The sequence below is a fragment of the Marmota marmota genome, unplaced genomic scaffold (genome assembly GCF_001458135.2).
Source record: "Marmota marmota marmota unplaced genomic scaffold, marMar, whole genome shotgun sequence".
NCBI classification, from domain to species: Eukaryota; Metazoa; Chordata; class Mammalia; order Rodentia; family Sciuridae; genus Marmota; species Marmota marmota.
Genome location: NW_026000005.1, coordinates 15670702 through 15688794, shown reverse-complemented (window position 1 = coordinate 15688794; position 18093 = coordinate 15670702). Strand labels below are relative to the sequence as shown.

Genomic DNA, 18093 nt, shown 5'->3' with positions numbered 1-18093 from the left:
CCCCGTCTGGAACCCAGAATTCAGCCCTGAGTACGGTGCTTGCGCGGCTGGCAGAAACTGCAGCGCTGTAACCCTGCGTCTCTATCCCAGCGCACACTGCAGACTTTCGCCGCGGGGCGATTTGCTGAATAAGCAGTTACCCTCCGTGCGACAAACCTCTCGCGTTTGAGTCCCCGTAGCCGATCCTCGTGCGATGGAAATCCTTCCTCCAGGTTCCGGAGCACCCCACTATTGCTGGAAATTCCTAACAAGATATCCTTTAGCCGTCCTGACTTGTCATACTCCCACACAGTGAAGCAGCACACGGGGGTAATGCACTCCCCTCGCCGCCATCTTCCAAAACCCCTCTGATGTTACTATTTTTAAAGCAATATTTTCTTACAATTGAAATCCTCTGATATGAGGAAAAGGCAAGAATTGTCACTCAGCCCTTAAAAGACTTTGGGGTTCTGGAGGTTGACAGGATCCCAAGACAATGATGCTTAAATGACAACATTGGACTAAAAATAGCTCCTTACCAAAATTATAAAGCCAATATTTAGATTTGAGAGGCATTTGCCTTTCTTTGGGGTGAGCTGGGAACTCTGTGACATCATTTGCACAGTTCATGAGCTTGAGTTGACTTACTAAGTTCAAATCTGGACAGTGTCCCCAGGGTGAACCTTCATTGAGCCTGCCTTTCTCCAGTCTCTAAAGAAGACCTTTGCTGACTTTTCAGAACAATTATTCATTATAGTCACTTTACCAAATTAGTCCTATTACCTACTTTTTTAGACTTTAAAAATAATTCAAATAAGTTCACTAAAAGTTCTTTTGTCATACAGTCTAGAACTACAAAGTAACAATGAACAAGAAGTTGGGTATTTCTGAGTTGTTGTTTTTTTTTTTTTTTTTCCTATTTTGGTATAATCAGAATAACTTTTTGTGGTAATACTGCTGAGATATATAAAATAATGGTGCTACTTTGAGTGTGTAATATCTACTGTTAACTCATTAAACGTGGTTTTTTTTTTCCTTTTAATTTTTAAAGAATCCTATGTGGTAAGTGGTGGAACTCCATTTCACAGAGAAGATTAATGAAATATAGAGAGGTTGAGTAGCTTTTCAAAGACCCCACTTATAGATGGCTTATAGATTAAATGCTTTCTACTAGGTCAATTTATTCTTTCATAATTCATTTTATTTTGCATAATGTAATACTTATATCTTAAACTATTCACTGTCTAACTGAACTTTGTTTAAGAAGTGTTAGGACATGGCTGTCATGATTGGAGGAGATGAGTTATGACATCTGTGAAGGAACAGAACATTCATAGTCTTTTTATGCTACAGTAAGAATTTTGAATAATATGGGAAGATGTGGTAGGGTTTTAAGTTACAAAGTGACATGATCTAATCTATAATTTATTATATGATTTAATCTGTAACATATAAAGCCATCCTCATTTGAGTGTACAGAATTGATTTGAGTGTACAAAATAGTTGAAATTCCAAGAAGAGCAAAAACTGTGGTAAGACTAGAGTGGAAACAGTGGAGGTGGTATAAAGTATCAGTCTCATGAGGGACTCACATCTCCAGATCAACATGACGCAGGTGACCCTTGAGCTCTTTTAGTTCTTGTTTGTATCACTTTCACATTAGACCACACGATTATCTTCTGGCCCTGGTATAGGTCCTGCTCCATGCATTGTCTTCACTTGCTATCTCCACTTCTTCCAGGAGCAGTATTATGGAGTGACAGTAAGTCTTGGGCATTTAGAAAGGGCCCAAGATCCTGCTATCATCATCCAAGGCCTCTTCCTGAGAGACAGTCTGCTAGTAACTATAGTGGAATGATGGAAATCCAGAAGCCACAGATGAATCAGAATAGAGGAGAACCTAATACCAGAAAATACTTCCACAGAATTTTTTAAAGAAAATTTTGTGTGGAAATTAGTGGTTAATTTTTTTACTTTCTTCGTATTTTTTTTTTCAGTAGACACAAAAAAGATCTGAAGGAAATAGGACACATTCATCGATCTATTCATAGTTTTCTTCTCAGCTTTGAATTTTAGGAGTTATTTCAAGAGAGATGATTCCTTTCATCTCCTCCTTATATTAAAAGTCTTAATTTTTCCTATCTTTTATATCAACAACCAAAGACCCCAAAGAATTTTCTGCTTACTACCATGATTGTTTCCTATGTGAATTGACTTCTATTTTATGTAAGTGCTTACTTGAGTGTTTTAGGGCTGTATACATTTGAACCTGTGAGAGATGCTACATAATTAAACTATAACAGAGTTAATGTTAATAACAATATTGAGTCTTCTAAAACTGTGATGTTAAATAACATCTTTAATACTCTTTTATATAGGGGTATGGAGGTTCAAAACTTAGCTCTTTATCTCTTGGTCAAGGCCAAGGGCCCATTGCTATGAAGATGTTAGAAAAAGCTGTCAAGGAAGGAACGTGGGTTGTTCTTCAGAACTGTCACCTTGCCACCTCTTGGATGCCAACCCTTGAGAAAGTCTGTGAGGTAAAAATGCAGGTTTATATTTATTTGGTTATATTCTTTTAATCTAATTAGTGAAACACATACCATTCAAGTAACTCCTTCCTGTCCTTTAGTTTGGAGGGTGGCAGGTAGGTGGCATGGCCGGATTCCAGGAGAGATGGGCTCACAGTGAGGATTCTCTCTGAAGGAACAGAGGACGGCACACAGTCAGGCCTTGGCAAGTTCCCCTTACGGGAACAAGAGTTTATCCAGTAATATGAAAATATCCAGAGGAACAGGCTAAAAGATGAGACTAAACCATCCGTAGTGGGGAATATAACCCAATTTAATTTTTACCACAATAGAACAAAAGCAACGAAGGAGACTATTCAAGGTAAAATTCATGTGTCCACTCTACACCAGAAGGCTTTAGAATACAACTTTCCTTTAACTCACTTCTCATCCTCTTGGCCAGCTTCCCTGTCATGGAGGATCAATATGAAACCAAAAGGGTACTATTCCCACTTTCCTTGAAGGGAGTTTTAGTACTTCCCTATTTTGGGTGGGCAGAAATTCCAGGATGAAAATTCCATGTAGCTCAACAGAGTAAACAGAAATCCTGGCACCTGATTTCAATAAACACAGAGAAAATGTTTCCACAGGAAATACCCATGACTCTGTTACCCCTATACCTCCCTTTGATGAGGGAATCCCTCAGGCCACCAACCACCCAAATTAATGATAGGACTTGCACTGTCCAGCTATCCAACAAAATCTTCAAGAGATAGATGGTTTTGTTTTTTTCTTTATGCTACCTATCACACTCTGTTTTGCCTGAATCTTAACGACAGTGAATTTCTGTGAAGAAATTGACTTTGTTTTGTTCTCTCTTTTGTCTCTGCACCTTGTATAGTGCCTGGTCCATAGGAGACAATAAATAAATTTGTATTGGATTAGTGATTGAATATTGCTTCCCTGCTTGAAACCTTTAAGTGGCTTCCAAACCTCAGAATGACTTAGAAGACCATTCATGATCTGACTTTTGCAAGTTTGGTGTCTACCTACTTCTCATCTTGACTTATATGCTTCTGTCATATGAACTTCTTTCACTTTTGTTGAACGGCATTCTTTCTCAAAAAAAAAGATCATTGTGATAGATATTATATCTACCTGAAAAACTCTTCTTTATATTATGTGTTTGCCTTGCCAATATGTCCTCATACTTGAGGCCTTATAGTGGAGGTCTTATATTTGTGCCTTTTCTCCTGTGATTTCTCATGTGCCAAGCTCATGACCTGTAGAATTATAACATAAATACCTATAACATAGTCATGTAAAATGGAAAATGTGCCCAAGGGATGGTGAATTTGGCTTAATGTCTCATTAATCATATTGCTTAAATCATTATACCTAGGGTAGCCTGTAGGGAAAAACAAAACAAAATGGTGCTTTTGCCCACAATTCTTGTTATTAAAGAACATAGACATTTATATATCATTCCTAAACCACCCCTCTCCTTCACTGTGAGTGCTCAAAAACTTTGTTACTGGTAAAGATTTGAATTTTCAAGAGATGCAGACACCACTGACATGGACAATTGGAGTGAGATTGGACAAAAAGAATGAAAAAGATCCTTGATAATTTTTTCCCAGGCCCTATAGAACAGTTCTGAGACTTCTATTACCCTCTAGTGTTCAGTCCTTGGCCCCTTAACTAAATATAACTAATAGTGGTAAGTTTTGATGCTTTAGTTCTTCTTACTCTTTAAAATACTTTTTTTTTAAAAATCTTTGCTTAGCTAAATATTGACTTATCTCAGTGTATTACTTACTCTTTCAATCTGGCTACAGCAAAAAGGGATGAGTCTTAATCTAGCTCTGGACAGAGAATTGTTTCTGTAAATGTTTCATCAACATCAGTTCAGATATGAGAACTTGGGAATGTCCTCGTCTCTATTTTTACCAACTCTGAAGTATATATCAACGTTATAAGCTTTTTAGTTCTCTGAGTTAACTTTCTCAAGGTGATCACAACACTCTGGGCTTTCTCAATGAAGTATATTGGTTTAGAGGCAGCAATAGATTTTAAGGCTTTTGCTAAAAACTGTGATTGTTACATTTCTTATTTTATAGAAGTGCTTCCTCCTCCTCCCAGCCCATCCCTTGCACAGATAATCTTGAGATTCTTCTTTGGATTTTTTTTACTCATTTATATCGGATTTATTTTCTTACAGGAGTTAAGCCCAGAATCAACACATCCTGATTTCCGAATTTGGTTGACAAGTTACCCATCTCCGACTTTCCCTGTGTCAGTGCTGCAGAATGGAGTGAAAATGACCAATGAAGCACCAAAAGGTTTACGAGCTAATATCATTCGATCATACCTCATGGACCCGATCTCTGACCCTGAGTTCTTTGGCAGCTGCAAAAAGCCTGTTAGTAATGGCTAAGTCTTGTTACCTCGGCCTGTAAAGCAATTCAAGTGGCCCCTGGTGATCAGGGATGTGTGCACTGAGTAAAACTACAAATTAAATAGGCCTCCTGCACTGCAGTGCAGTTGGTTTTGATTACTGATTATTGACTGTGCTGAAGTCAATTTTATTAATATTTTATTTTAATTTTACCACCAGCCTCATTCCTGCTCAGTTGAGATCTTATGGGGTGTCATTAATAATGTAGCTTTCTATTTAGAAAGTCAGCTGTAAGCCATTCCCAGTACAAATCTGCTAGGTTGGAGAATCTTGTTTCAGGATATTAACTGAGCCCTTTGCTATTTGGAGCCGTATCTCTAAATTAAAACATAAAAATATTTCCTCCATATAACTATAATGAGAGCCAAAATGATTTTCCTCCTTGATTGATGGGACTCATAAGGGTCTTTTTCAGCATCACCAGGCGAGCAGGGAAAACACCCACTGCTTTCATGATTAGAATTCTGCATGAATATCTGTGACCTAAAATTGTTTCACAGTGTTTTTACCATAATTAAAAATGGAAGAGTTTCTTTTTAAGAGGGGTTATGAACCTTAGTAAGTTTTGCCATTAAAAAGCTCACACTCTTGATGTCTGAATATGGTTTAAGTGTACATCAAAAGAAAACATTAGAAATAAAGAAGTGCTTTCATTAAACAAAAGCCCAGGCACTAAAAATAAGTACCTATGTTTAAAACTAAGTCAAAGCCTATCCTGAGCTTCTAAGACCTGTGCTGACTAGTTTTTTGCATTGATTAGGCCCATAGAAAGCAGGTTACCTCCAGACAGGTTGCAAGGGCATTTCTGCATCTGATAGGCCGAATGGAGAGTCTTTACAAAATGTAATTCAGCCCTCCCTTTCTTCTAGATCAAAAGGCCTCACCAGCAGTAGTCACAGATTTTAGAGGTCCAGACACTTACAAAATGCAGTCCCAATCCAAACCTCATTAAATGTCAAAGCAACACTTCAGTTTTTCTTTTTTAACTTTTTTTTTTTTTTGGAAATAATTTAAACTTATGGAAAAGTTGAAAGCATAGAAATAGTATAAGGAACACCTCAATATCCTTTATCCTTGTTTACTTTTTATTAGTATATTATCCTGTTTGCTTCATTTGTGTCTTCTTTATCTATATGTCAGTTGTCCCTCATTAACCATGGGGAATTTGTTCCATGACCCTCCTTGAATATCAAAATCTTCAGATGATTAAGTCCCTTATATGAAATGCCACAGTATTTACAAACTACATACATCCTCCTGTATACTTTAAATCATCTCTAATTACTTACAATGTGTAATACAATGTAAATGCTATGTCAATAGTTGTTGAACTGTCTTGTTTAGGGAATAATGACAAGGAAAAAATCTGTATTCAATATATTTTTTTAATTTTTAATTTTCAATGTGAGATTGAGTAAATCTATGAACACAGAGCCAGCAGAAGATATGGAAGGCCAACATGTATATGTCTATGTATGCATATATGTACACACAAGCATATACATATGGGTGATGCCCATTTGTCCCTTGTTGGAGATACTAATTTTGATCACCTGGACAAGGTATTGGCTGATTTCTCCACTGTATAATACCTGCTTTCCCCCTTGCAATTAATAATAAGTCTGTGAGGAGAATCTTTAGGATCATGTAAATATTCTGTTCTTCATCAAAATCCATCCTCCCACTCAGATTTAGTATCCATTGATGGTTCTTCCCTGATTGAGTTATTCCTGTGATGACTGCAAAGTAATTATTTTCCAACTGCAACACTCTGCACATTTGACACTTGACACAGTCATAAGCAACATCTCTCTCTCCCATTTATTTATTATTGGTACAGACTTGGAAATTTCTGAGGAATTCATTCCCAATGATTTATAATGACTCATTACTGAAGTCTTTTGGAGTTCAATTTTGTTCCATATTTGGGCAGTGGATACTCTAGTTTCTTTTTACTTGTTAAAAATAAATATTATTGTATCATCATAGCCTTTTACTTCTCTGGTATAGGATGTTCCAGAATCATCTGTATCCATCCTACCCTAGTCATAGAACCTGCCAATTTTCTGAAAAGTTCTGTTTTCTTTTAAGAACAAATGCTATTAGAGACCACAATCTGGTATTAGATAAGCTCATTGCTACTTCATTGTCTTTGTTTCTTGACCTTGTCATTGGAAAGAACATGGAAATAAATTCATGTACAAACACACACAAATATATACACACATATACCTACAAAAAGGACATGTGCATATATATGTGTGTTTGTGTGTGTGTGTGTGTGTGTGTGTGTATATATATATATATCCATATCCATATTGTAGAAATGATGACTCCATACCAATACTTCCAATTTGAGTGCATTTTTCCATGGTTCTTTCTTGCTTCTCTTCATTCCATATTTCTATGTACCTTCTTCTATCTGGGTTCCAACAACAATGACACATTTTCAGATCTGATAATTCTGTTATATATCTAAAATAGTTTTAGAATTGGCCCAACATGTTTAACTTCAATTTCTTTGGTTAAATATATGCTATTTTTTCTTTTGTTTTGAAATTTATTTTGTGAAAAAACTTTTCCTTTGCTCTTGGATAAAACTCCAGGCATCCCTGTGACTTTTCTTGTTCTTGTTAATTAATAAAATGTTCTATAATCATTTTAAATTGCAAAGCCAGTCTTGATTCAGAAACCAAAAAGTATAATGCAATATATTAGTTATTACTTCACATTTCATTCCTAGCATCTTACCTGGAACTTATAGTCCGTGAGTGTCATGCCATCACAGGAAGAGGATAGAGCTGGCATCTTTTTATAACCCCTCTTATATTTGATAGCTATTGATACTGACCACTCAGTTTGGAGTGTGTTTGGGGGATGAGATGGGAACGAGCAGAAATTCCTGTTCTGGGCAGTAGTATTTGGAGCTCTCTGAACCAGACAGGGGTTTAAAGATAACTCTTTGGCTCTCTTATGGTTCTTCTGTGAGTTTTCAGTAGTCTCCACTACTGGCTACTCCTGACTATGACCCACCCACCTTGGCAGTGCCTTGCTTTCAGATGGCAGCTCCTGGACCCTTCAGCTTCTGGTTCTACAACATTCCCCTCAGACAAACTCTTACTATTGGAATATAGACTTCTACCCCCTTGTAGAAGTCCTTTTGACCACAGAACCTTCAAAATGACACTGACTTCCATGCCTAGCCCAAGCTACTGATCTGATCCTTGAGATTCCCACCAGCTTAGTCCACCATCAGAGGGGTTTGGTGATTTCTCTTTCTTAGTCCTCTACTCTGCAGCCACAGCTTGCTCTCCTTTTTCAATCATTAGTTTTGCACTTATCCACCTGTCCAAGCTGCAGGGAATAAGTATTAACTCTCCTTCCTTCTCAGCATTTCAATGTAGAAGGCAGATCTCACACACCCTTCTCCCTTGGTGGGAGAAGTGAATTTCCAAAACAGCAGTTAGCATATCTGAGGAAATCTCAAGCTGTATTTTGACCATTTGGTATTTTATTTGTGGGTATTCAAGCTATTTAATTGGTTCGAATTTCAAATCTTCTTTGAAATTTTCCATGATAGCCTGGGATCATACATTTCTTGCCTTGTGATACTTGAGTTGGCACCTCCAAAATCCTTTAAGGTAACATTAAATTAGATGAGTTTACTATGCTTCCTGAAAATCGAGTGCATTTAGCTATGTATGCTAAATACAATAAAAATAAGCATTTCTTTTGCCTGAGGAGTCAGTAGAAACACAATTCTGTTTTAGTTATGCTTTGGGATGCATATATTTCTATGCTATTTGTAAGCAAAGGAATTTAATTACTTTCATTTTAAAATATGGTAAGTAAAATGCAATGTTGGGGGGAAAATAATGATGTGGCACAATTTCTTCTCATTACAGGAAGAATTCAAGAAAATGCTTTATGGCCTCTGTTTCTTTCATGCTTTGGTACAAGAGAGACGGAAATTTGGACCCCTAGGGTGGAATATTCCTTATGAGTTCAATGAGACTGATCTCAGAATCAGTGTACAGCAGCTCCACATGTTCCTGAACCAGTATGAGGTATCATAAAAACCACACATTATTTATCACATTGTATCTGTACAATAAGCAGGGAACTTTGATTAATTCTACTCCTATAAAATAAATAGCAGGGTAGTTCCCAATAGCTTAATAAATAGTACTTTATTATAATTGGATATTATGACTATTCTAGTAGGTAGTTAGGATGTTACTTTGTCTCTAGGAACCTATTTTTTTATTATTTATTTTGACACATAAACATCTATGGAGATCTAGAAACCAATTGTATTTATTTTGAAAAGGACTTGAGAAGACCATAAATCTACCAGCCTCCAAAATGGGGAGGTGGGTGGAAAGAGGGAGAGAGAGAGAGAGACCCCAATTTTCTTCTTTTCTAGAGCATGGCTTTATTTTTAGAGACATGTCAATATATCTTTATTCCAGAGTCTGAACCATTTGTCAAAAAAAGAAACTATTTTAGCCATTGGTATTAACCTGAAGTATAGATTCTGGAAAAAAAGCCTAATATCACATCAACATCTTGGGGGGTGCAGTACCAGAGATTGAATTCAGGGGACACTCAACCACTGAGTCACATGCCCAGCCCTATTTTGTGTTTTATTTAGAGACAGGGTCTCACTGAGTTGCTTAGCACCTTGCCATTACCGAGGCTGGCTTTGAACTTGGGGTCTGCCTCAGCCTCCCAAGCCACTGGGATTACAGGTGTGTGCCACCACACCTGGCACATTCTCTACAATGCTGGTACACTGTCTCTCTCTCTTCCTCTCCTTTTCCCTCCTTCCTCTTCTCCCACAACATGGTGGTAAACCTGTTTACATTTGGATTTCTAGGTTTATGTCTTTGAAGAACTATTTGGTAAGTCAACTAGAAGTGCCTGTAAGGATATGAAGCTTTTTTTTTAAGTTGGTCTTCTATACCTTAGAGTGTTGTTCAAATTTAGTTGAAACTCTTTTCATTCATTTAATCAATGGAGTATCAAGAAATTTAAGTTTTTGGAACTTTCCAGTTTGCAAACTTTTTAAATCAAATTCTTTATTAAAATTATTTATTCTAATTTGTTATACATGACAGTAGAATGCACTTCAATTCATAGTACACATATAGAGCACAGTTTTTCATGTCTGTATTTGTTGTACACAAATTAGAGTCACACCATTTGTGTCTTCATACATGTGCTTAGGGTGATGATGTCCATCTCATTCCACCATTTTTTCTACTCCCCTGCCCACTCCCTTCCCCTTCCTCCCCTTTGCCCTATCTAAAGTTCCTATATTTCTCCCATGCTTCTCCACCCCACCCCCATTAAGGATCAACATCCACATATCAGAGAAAACATTTGGTCTTTGTTTTTTGGCGATTGGCATACTTCACTTAGCATGATATTTTCTCTATTTCTACAAAAACAAAGAAGGAACTCAGAAAATAAATATTAAGAGCTCAAATGGCATAACTAAATGTGAAAAATCTTTTATCTGAGTTTTTGTGTTTTATTGGACAAATTCTTATTCTGTGTTAAATGCAATAAATTGAGAAAGCCTTCAATTTTATAGCATCTAAATTGGGCAAAATGTTCAAATGAAACATTAATTTGATAAATTTCTTTCTTGTAGTAATATTGGCCAAAAAAGATGATAATAGAGGAAAAAATGCAGTTATACAGTATCTGAGGAAATATTTGAACTAAAATGATTATAATACAAAAACAAAAAAATGAAGAGTTCTTCTAATTAGCAATTTGTTCTGAATATCTGGAGAATATATTCTCATTTAAAATATAGTCAGCAGTGAAGACTCATTTGTATGCAGATATGCAAGGCTGGTTCAACATTAAAAAATAATTAATGTAACCATCATATCAATAGATTCGAGAGGAAAAATCACATGACCATATCATTAGATGCTGAAAAAGCATTTAACAAAACCCAATAGTTATTCATAATAAAATATACTCTCAGTAATCTAGAAATAGAAGGGAATTTCCTTAAGAGAACATCTACAAAAAACTTACAGCTAACATCATACATAAATGGTATTTAGTATGACTGGTGTTATCATAAGAAGAGGAAAATTTGGACACACATACACACACACACACACAGAGGAAGGACAGCATTGTGAAGATGAAAGCAGTTTATAGTTTGACTACCACAAAGTAAAAAGAACCTGGAGCTATCAAAAGCCAGAAGGCACTGTAGAGAGTATGATCCTTGATCTTGAACTTCTGTCCTCCAGACCTATTAGACAGTAAAATTCTCTTGTTTTAAGTCACCTGATGAGAGCATGGGGAAATAATACAGGAGACCATCATGATAACCCGGACAGGAGATGTTATGAGTTTAAACTACAAAGCATTTAGGCTAGGATAGGGAACATGGTAGAGATGCAGTTGGATACATAAGGGAAAGGACTGAAATGACTTAGATATTAAATGGTGAAGGTAGAGGGAGAAATCTTGATTCATATTAGTTTTCTGATGTGCGTAGTAGCGATACCTTATTCATTAATCCAGACAAGGGATAGTGTCAGGAATTCACAGATGTGTAGCAGGTAGATAAGTAAAAAAATCCAGGTAAAAGAAGCAGAACAAGGAATGGTTATCATATGGGAACCCATTTCCATGAGTAGTTACTAAGTGTTGCCTTTCTCTATGCTCCAATCTCCACCTTGATCAACCCTCAGTTATTTCTTATCTTGTCCAAACCACATCTTGCTGCTCACACTCCCTGCCACCCCTCCTCTAATCCATGCACTACATTACTTTGCTTTCTCTTCTCCCTGTGTAATGTGTTCTTTCATATCTCTGCACTTTGGTATACATATTTCTCCTATTTTGATTTGCCCTTTCCTGTGCTCAATCCTGGTCTACTTCTGCCACTCTTTCTTGAATAATCAATTCAGACAAAGAAGCAAAGTTTACCTCCGGTTGGCAGATTTTTGCATGCCACTAAGACTGACAACCACTTTGATCATCCTTTGTTGAGACTCTTGATTATCAAGAGTGTGAGTACCTGTAAGAGTATGAGGTGATTCCAGATCTTTTTATCTTCCATGGTCTACTTACTGATCATCTCTGTGATCCTGTGTCTAAGATACGTAGTTTATTGCCCAGAAATATATGTGTCCAGGCTCTGGCAGCCTTAACAGAGTTCATGATACATCTGGGTTATTGGGAATTGCAAACTTTTGCTAGGAAGCAGAGTATATTCTGCCAAATCATGAGCCACTAAGCTATGTGCTTTGATTTGTTTATTCATGAATTCTCAGTGCCTAAAACAATGTGTGTAGTACTTGCCTCTATGAGTGTCTATTTAATAAGTGACTCTTAGTGAAAATATCTTAATGCTCTCATAGAAAAATGGAAAACTGCTATATATAGAAATTTGGAATAATAATACCATTTACATTGAATAGGAAATGAAAAAAGTATTCAATAAATATGTTAGAATAATTGGTTATTTGCTAAGTTAGAATTTTCATTCTATGTAATTCCTATTTGATTAAGAAACTAAATAGGAAAAATTAAAATATAAAAGAAGAAAATACAAGTGGATATATATTTTCTTCTTGGCAGGTAGGCGTTTGCTTTGTTTTTCTTGTTTTGGTAAGGGCATGTGTATTTGCAAGTATGTGTGCATGAAAAGTTCATCCTTTACTCCTCAACTCTCATCCTAATTTCATCTCCAAGGCAATCAGCTTCACATCTTAGGATATATGTATCCAAACATTATCCTATGCATATATAAGTATGCAAATACACATATATATTAACACAACATATATATAATCTTCCTCAAAAATGATATTTTAATTTTCTTTTGTGTTGTTTGTTGCTTATAAACAATGTTTAAGTGAACTACCTCATACATAACCTTGAACTCTAGTTGTTGACTTGGAGCTCTGTTTGCATCTACATTCTCTCCTGCCCATGGGCTCAACATTTTTACCACAGAACAAGAAAGCAATTCAAGCAGCAAGCTACTACTTGGGGACTCCATCTATTTACTTTGCCTCTGGGAGAAAAACACTCTCCAATTTGATTGGTACTTTTTATAACCAAGCTGCTGAAACAACAGGTATCATTTTCCTTATAAACTCTCAATTGTCCAAGTTTCACCCTTTTATACTTAAATCCAATTCTCCCCCTCCTGATCTCAGCTGCATCTGCATCACAAAGTCCTCTCGGGAGCTAGCTACTCAATGTGTTACTCTACCTCAATTATTATTTATTTAATTTGCATATGAGGTTTCTTATTTTTATGAGATGGAGCAAGGCAAGTCCACACAGGGTATGCATCTGGTCAGACTCCTCTCACATTTGCAGTTGTAGAATCAAATACTCTGGAGTTGTGCTCGATTCTGTTTGTCCACAAGTTGTTGCTCACTGACACATTCTCCTACATTCACTGCCTGCGGTTCCAATCTATGAGATAACATTACTCCCACAATTTCCAACCCTAATTCAGTAAGTTTCTCCTCTCAGATCACTACTACCTGCTCTTCTCTAGTGCTGTTCTTCCTATTGAAGAGTCAGTCCTCAGAGTGGGATCCCTGGAATGTAGGATCTATAAACTTTAAATTTTAACAGATAACTAACTATAAGAAGGGTATATAAAGCATAAAGGTGATGAAAAAAATCTCAAGACAAAAGTAGTATATATATTAGTTAAAATATTTTAAATATCACTCTAGTTAAATACCATAAACAACTAAACACCAAATAAAAGGTAAATACAAATAAAAATAAATAAAAGACAAAAAAAATGGGAGAAAACATTTAAATTTATCCGGCAGACTGACTCAGTATTTATAAGGAACTTTTAATAACAGGAAAAAATAACATTCAGATGAGAAAGATATGTAAAAGAATGGAGTAGTTTCTAAAATAAAAAATATAGCTGGTGAATAAACATTGTTAAATAACATTTTAGTCAAAACTAAAATTAGTAATTAAAAATAATTTTATGCTTTAATTATCAATGTTTCCCCTAATGATAAAACTCTGTTGGGAGCAGTGAGAAATAGAATTCTCTATACTGCTGATGGGTGTGAAAAATCAATACCATTGTATTTGAAAAACATTTTAGAAATTGTATCCTAGAGGATAAAAGAAAGAGGAAAAAAATAAAAGTATAAAATCATTTACCACAAATTTGATATCAGTTTGTAATTGTTTATACAAACAAAAACTGTTAAAACTTTAGTTGAAAAAACAGAAGAGGCAGTGCACAGAAGAACAAACACTATTAAACACATGAAACAATTAATAGCCTCACTAGTATTTTTAAAAATACAACTTAAAATACTTAATTAGCAGAAACTTTCAAACTGGCTGCTACAATTGCTAGACCTTTCAGAAAAGCAGTTTTGTAATATTGCAAATTGTTTTTTATAAGCAACTTTCCTTGGAATAGAAATGGTCATTTCAAAGTATTTTTAAAGAATTTTTTATGAAATACTACAGGAAATCTCATGAGATTTGATTGAAAAAAATGTAAAATTGAACATAGAGTGTGTTTCCAACTGTCAAATATATATATATGGATGTATAAAGGTGTTGAAGAAAATCAATACTGATTATCTGTGAATGATATCGGCTTTGTTTTGCATGTCGCTCAATAAGGCAAGGTTTTTAAGGATGGCATGTGGTCTAACTCATTTGTGACTGGCACATAGTAGGTACTCAAAAAATGTTGTTTGAACAGTAAATGAGTTCATAAGAGATTAGGTGAGTGAGTACTAGTCTCAGCATTGATTGAATGGAAATGAAATAATACAAAAGAAGAGAAAGATCTGGGGGAAACTGCAACAATTAGTAGGGAAGTATATAAAGGGAAATTTGCAAGAACTTAATAATAGGCTTCAACAAGGAACAATTTCATACAATACTATACTGATACCTCTTACCTGGTTCACGACTTAAGCTCTCAATTTTAGGATCTACCTTATGACGCCCTCCGGTACATGACTGGCGAATGCAACTACGGAGGCAGGGTGACTGACGACTGGGACCGCCGCACACTGCGCACCATTCTGAATAAATTTTTCTGTACAGAATTAGTTGAAAATACAGAATATAAGTTTGACTCAAGTGGCATCTATTTTGTCCCCCCTTCTGGCGATGTAAGTATAGATCAAGAAATCTAAAAGCAATAGAACTTGAAATTCCTATGGTAGCAGTGAATTTTTTTTTTTTAGGTGATGATTTTCCCCTTGTTTTTTTAGTCACACAGGGACAGAGCACACCCTGTGCACAGATGGAGTTAGTAGTGTGCTGTAATGTGAAGAGTCTCAGAAACATTCCTTACCCAAGGAGAGCTTACTCTCATGAATTCAATTCTTCCGGTAAAAAGACCTTGTCTCCAGTTAAAATGAATATACACAAGAGGGGTTGCAGAATATTATTAATAATAACTAACATTTATATCACAAATACTTATAAATATAATGATCTCACTAGAGCATCAAATTAACATTGGTACTATAAATACCCTTTTATAAATGAGAAAGCAGATTCATTAAGGTTGAATGACTTGTCCAAGGTCACCCAGGTGGAGGCATCAGAGAGTGACAGAACCACCTATAGCACTAGGCTAAGGTTTCCTTCTGCTCTTCTTCTGGTCCTATCCATTGCCTTCAGATTATCTCACCATAGATTTCAAGGGACTTCCAGGATAATAAGTTTGCTTCTCATTTGATCCCCAGTAGTTAAAGGGCATATTTTGAAAGTTAAACACATGGGCACATGCAACAGAGATACATACTGTAACTCTTGGGCCATAACCCCTATCATCCACTGGGATTAATGCTAGCTAAGTGCAGATATCAATATGGATGAAGGGGAAAATCAGTCCCAGAGCTTACATCACTGATTGGATGGACTAAGTCAACATGAGGAGTTGGGGGGATAAAATAACCAATGATTGTCGCGACTTCTTGCCCGCAAGGAAGACGCCACACTCAGGAATCTTCTTTCAGTAGTTTATTTCAGGCCCTTGATAGTTCTTCTTCTCCCTCTCGGATGCCCCTCCCAGCCTTAATAAAGCATCTCAAGCCCCAATGCAAAGCAGCCACGTGGAGCTTTCTCATAGGGTGATGAAAAGTCATGCGCCAACTCTCCCAAATAAGGAGTTGTTTGTCACAGACCACAGCGGAGCCAGCGCCATCTTGTAATGGCGACCATAATTTGCATAAACGGCAGAAGCGGCTCACCACAAATGATGAATTGGAAGTGTGAAGAAAGCACAATGAAGTAAGGTTTATGTAAAAAAGTCCATGTCATAAAACCATCAATGACCAAACCTTCCTTGCTTTGTTTATGTTTACATATGATTATATTTATATCGAGGAAGATATGAAATTTTGGTACAAGTCCATGTGAATAAAATGTGTGTGCATATATGTAAAAAGATGTATAATGTTAATGGCAGTAATTGAGATAATAAACTTTCAGATAATTTTTGCTTTTCTCATTTTGGTGGATTTATCACAATAAGATTAAACAAAATAATCAGAGTAAACTAGAAAAGACTATTTTTATTCTGATAAGTTAAGAATAGTCACAACAAAATATGACACAAAAAATTCTCTGGAAGAAATTTCTAAATGAAGTTACCAGATTTCTCCTTCCCTTGTTTAAAACCCATTCCAATTGAGTGGGAGATTTCCTTTTCCTCTAAAAACATGTCCATATTGTTTTTTAAACTTGGGCCCAGACTAAAAGAAAATTAAAGCATTCAGTGTCCATTCTCACAGGTTCATCCAACTCAATAACTTGAGTGTCAAAAATTCTCTCTCTCATATATGAAGTTCTGCAATGCAATTTATTTCTAATCGCCCAACTTCTTGTTACTTATTTTTTCAGCACAAAAGCTACATCGAATACACAAAGACTCTGCCACTGACCCCAGCACCAGAAATCTTTGGGATGAATGCCAATGCAGATATCACTAAAGATCAGTCAGAAACTCAACTGCTTTTTGATAACATTCTTCTTACACAGGTGTGTGTTGTGTGCACGAGTTGACGTCTGAGCCTGTGAGGGATGCTCTCTGAGCCTCATGTATAGTAGTCAAAGATATTTAAAGGATAAGGAAAAAAACACATACATACCTTAAATACAGATTTAAACATAGAGTACATCACATGCAATTTTTTTCATCTTCTCTTTTAGAATCAAGACCTATTCTGTGAATATCATTCTGCTTCTAGGAATTTCAGTTCTTTCTTACATAAGTCTTATCCAACTACAATGTATGTTTTTTTTTTTTTTTTAATCTTCTTTGAGGTGGAAAAAAGAATATCAGAGTTACTTGGGCAGCAGTTTGAAGACAGAAGCTACCTAGAATTTTGCCTGCTTTATTTTCTAGTCTCCTACTAATTCAAAGCAACTGGTTTTAGTGACTTACCTTTATGAAATATTGCAGAAGGGCTGTGGTTGTGGCTCAGTGTTAGAACACCTGCCTAGCAGGTGTAAGGTTCTGTGATAGATCTCTAGCACTACAAACATACATACATATATTCATAAACATTTTACCTATAGAAACAGATCCTCTCACGGTAATATTTTCAGGTTGCATAACATTTAAAGCATATAATTGTTTGGTAAGTACAAAATAAAAGGGTTAGAAGAAATATGCAGATGATCCTTGGCAGACATACAGCCCTACTGATGAGAGCATAAATGCATCACAGCTGGGAGAATAGTCTTCAAAGGCACCAGCATTTAGCATGTCGTGAGCATCAGTCAGTATGTTTGAATGAAATAATTTGCTAATCTTGCTCATCCATTAAGAGATCTTCTCTTGTATTATTCTCCCTTTAAATGTGCTCACTGTTTTTTAATTTTTGGAAGCAAATTAAATTAATCCAAATAACAAGAATTCTCATACTGATTAAATGAAATTTTAATAATTAAGGATAAATATTCAGTTAAGCAAATTATCCTACTTACTGAGTTCTAACTTATTTTTTTAATTGTTATGGAATCTCAAAGTAAACATGATAACAGTTAATATTTATGTAGTACTTACTGTGTGCTAGCACTGTTGTAAGGGCTTTATGTAGAGTAATGTAATACTTATGACAATCCTATGAGGCA

General features: G+C 35.9%; 1 protein-coding gene across 5 annotated transcripts in view; it reads left to right on the top strand.

Moving 5' to 3' along the window:
• Dnah7 (dynein axonemal heavy chain 7) overlaps positions 1 to 18093 on the top strand; it is a 304117-nt gene that overhangs the window by 264277 nt on the left and 21747 nt on the right. For all 5 annotated transcript variants that reach the window (XM_048808207.1, XM_048808205.1, XM_048808204.1 and 2 more), the window contains 5 exons: positions 2358 to 2519; positions 4711 to 4911; positions 8853 to 9014; positions 14931 to 15116; positions 16858 to 16995. In XM_048808207.1, coding sequence (XP_048664164.1) covers positions 2358 to 2519; positions 4711 to 4911; positions 8853 to 9014; positions 14931 to 15116; positions 16858 to 16995 — 849 coding nt within the window. The remainder of the gene's footprint in view (positions 1 to 2357; positions 2520 to 4710; positions 4912 to 8852; positions 9015 to 14930; positions 15117 to 16857; positions 16996 to 18093) is intronic.